Raw genomic sequence first — 3,232 nt, forward strand, 5'->3', positions numbered from 1 at the left:
GCTTGTTAACATCCGAATTCAAGGAATAAATTCGAATCGAAATACAAATAGATTTATATATAGTTTAATGACTATATGGAAGGAAGGACTCCTTTTACCCAAGATATATATATATATATATCACACTCTTTCTCATGCGGGAACATAATGTAGAGAAAAACCATATTTGTTAATAATATAATATTTTACCAACAAATTATTATAAAAAAATTAATACTAAATTAGAATTCACGCCGAAAAATTTCACATTATGATTAAGGCACTCTCTAACAGAGATGATTTAATAGCTAAGAAGACTCGAGCCCAAAACCTCTTAAGAGGGCCTTGGTGAGCCCAAAGGTAATTAAAACCCTAGATAAAAGGAATTAGGAGGAGTTGTATAAAATAAAATGACAAAAGAAGTGTGAGGAAGTAGTCAACTGTTGAGTTATTTCTACAACACCACTCCATCAATTTTTGACACTTCTTCTTCATCAGCTTATAAGGTTAGATTATTTATTTTGAATTTGAATCTAAATTTGTCCTATTTGGGGATATAGGGTTTTGCTGCCATTGTTTTTGTTTATGCTAATTCTTTTTAATTCTTTCCATCTTTTGCATTTAAAAATTGTTCCATTTCCAAGGGTTTGTCGATTAATATTATAGTTGAAAAATGGTATTTAAATTACATGCAAAATTGCTCTAGAAAACCATATCACCACTTCTTTACTTGTCTCCTCCTAATTTCGCCCTGATTATTGATCAGTCCAATTTACTATTTCACATGGTAATGCTGCTGCTTGATCTTTTTCATTGCACTATGTGTTCTATTAATGCATGTTTCCAGATCTGTTCTCTTTCAATATGTTTGTAAGTTGTCTCATTTTACTTATATTTCCACCAGTATGGATGGTCACCGCCCTTTCGCAGAAGATGTAGTAATTGAAATTCTATTGAGATTGCCCGTGGAATCACTCTTGCGTTTCAATGTGTGCGCAAGCACTGGTGTGCTCTCATCAAAAGTCCGAGTTTCATGAAAACATTTTCATCACAAGAACAATTGTGCCCGTCTCCTTGTTTGCAACTTGAAAGTAGCACGTGAAGTACACCCCATCGTAAAGTCTGTTGCATTCTCCTTGCTCCCTAAAGAAATTGTTCCAGGTGTGACCCCTGACAAAAAATTCTCCTTCAGCTTCCGAGGATCACTCATTTCACGTGTGTTGCTGGTCCAGTTGATGGCTTATTCTTAGTGCAGAAGAAGTTTTATGGCGACGATGTCTGCTTGGGTTTGTGGAATCCTGCCACCAAAGAGTTCAGGACTCTGCCTCCTGCGCCTTTTGAGATTAAGGGCTTTTTCACAAACCATGATCAACAGTTTGGATTGGGATTTGACCTGTTGACTCTAGATTATAAGGTTGTATGGATTCGAGTATTCTGGGATATGCCGGGACAAGGTGCTAATAATCGTGTCTATGCCTGTGTCTATTCCTCATGCAACAATTCATGGAAACACCTTACTCCTGAATTCCCTCCCAGTTCTACCTTGTCTGCACCCCTTGATGCCACTTATCTCAACAGGGTTTATTATTGGCTTTGTAGGGGCCTTGATGATATCTACACGATTCGCTCTTTTGACATGGACAGCGAACAGTTTGGGGAGATACAAGTCCCACATATTCCAAGTGAACATTGGGGGACACTTACATTGCATGGCGGCTTACTTGCTATGTTAACCGGTGACCCTGGCAAACCAATGACATCCATATACAATGTGTGGGTAATGAAACAAGAGGGAAATTGGTCCAAAGTTCTTACTATTCAACCTCATATAGATGCTCATTGGCCTCTCAACATCTGGGATAACGATAAGATGGTTTTCGAGATCACAGAAACTTCACAGCTGGTGCTATATGACCCTAAAACAAGGCAAGTTACAGATCTTGGATTTCAGCTGGACCTTTTCATTGCTGGCTGTTGGGTTTTCAATTACAAGGAGAGCCTAGTTCCAATAAAGAGAGGAAACGAGACTCAGGGCGAGGATAATGCAGTCGAGCAAATTGAACGCTACTTCTATACCATACCAATGGATGAGGCCTCATCTTAGAGATTTGGCATACATAATATTATAGTGATAAAAATTGAAAAACAGGAAAAAGAAAACGATTTACCTGTAATATTGTGACATTATTTCTTATCTTACCTTCTTATAACATTGTGTTTGAGCTTAAAATTGTTTGGATCACTCATCATTTTTTTTGTTTGGCTTGTAGGAAGAAGAGAGATTATTAACTAGAAGTCTCTACGCCTTTTATAGGCTAACAAACTCAGAAAGATAATAGACGCCACTTGACTAAATACTACCAGAAAAGTAGTAACTAATAAAGACTATTTCAATTCTAGTAAAAGACTTATTCAACCTACTGTAAAACTTATCCTAAGCAGTAAACTTAAACAAAAGATTTTAAATCAATTCTCAACACGGCTTGTTTCTTTTCCTTACAGTCAAATGGTTTTCCGCTCCTACTTTAAAATTTTACAAGCGCAAAAAAAGGTAATCAGAGTATTGGAAGAGGTAAAAGAGTAGTTTTTTGTTAATTGGGATTTTGGAAAAAGAAAAGAAAATGGTTAAAGAGACAGAGTATTATGATGTTCTTGATGTAAGTCTTTTAGCATCTCAAGAGGAAATTCGCAAGGCATATTATCTCAAGGTTTTTTTTTCCCGCAAATTTACCACTAGACAGTGTCTAGTGGCCTTTTATTAAACATAAAAAAAATCAATAGGGATAAGTGCAAGCAAGGGGGTAGGCCTTACCGTACTAATCCTAATGAAGTACCTAACGTCTACTACCTAACAAGCATGAAGAAAATAAGAGCTAGAGAGAACTAAGTATTTTCTGATCACCACAAAGTTTGTAATACACTCCATGATGATATTACAAACTAGGATGCTTAAATAATGTAAAAATATGTCAATCAAGAAGAAAGTTGAGTTATCAACCTCAAACTTTCAATTACAAACGCATGAATTAAAAAAGATTGATTGCCCATCAAAAGTAACTTAAAGTATTTTTCTGTTGTCTTCTTCTTCAAACTTATCCAACAACACTTGATAATTCATACTTTCTTTATGGATTTATTGGATCTTGTTGAACCAATTGATACTGTCAAATGGTTCTGCTTTGCTTGTCGCATTGGTAGGTGCCTTGGAACAAACTCCTCAGTCATTTTACCGTCTCAACTATGTTGCCTTCCA

General features: G+C 36.1%; 1 protein-coding gene across 1 annotated transcript; it reads left to right on the top strand.

The window, feature by feature from the left end:
- The first annotated feature begins 884 nt into the window (after nucleotides 1-884).
- On the top strand, nucleotides 885-2,083 carry LOC107062297 (putative F-box protein At1g12855). The gene is made up of 2 exons (XM_015312796.1): nucleotides 885-1,001; nucleotides 1,172-2,083. The coding sequence occupies exons 1-2, from the start codon at nucleotides 885-887 to the stop codon at nucleotides 2,081-2,083; spliced, it is 1,029 nt and encodes a 342-aa protein (XP_015168282.1).
- The last annotated feature ends 1,149 nt before the right edge of the window (nucleotides 2,084-3,232 follow it).

The sequence above is a fragment of the Solanum tuberosum genome, unplaced genomic scaffold (genome assembly GCF_000226075.1).
Source record: "Solanum tuberosum cultivar DM 1-3 516 R44 unplaced genomic scaffold, SolTub_3.0 scf00213, whole genome shotgun sequence".
NCBI classification, from domain to species: Eukaryota; Viridiplantae; Streptophyta; class Magnoliopsida; order Solanales; family Solanaceae; genus Solanum; species Solanum tuberosum.

Bases quoted from the DNA above. Each gene is read 5' to 3' on its own strand.
- LOC107062297 (XM_015312796.1), top strand. From the start codon at position 885: ATGGATGGTCACCGCCCTTTCGCAGAAGATGTAGTAATTGAAATTCTA. The intron at 1,002-1,171 runs GTCCGAGTTTCA...ATTCTCCTTCAG, and splicing joins CTGGTGTGCTCTCATCAAAA to CTTCCGAGGATCACTCATTT.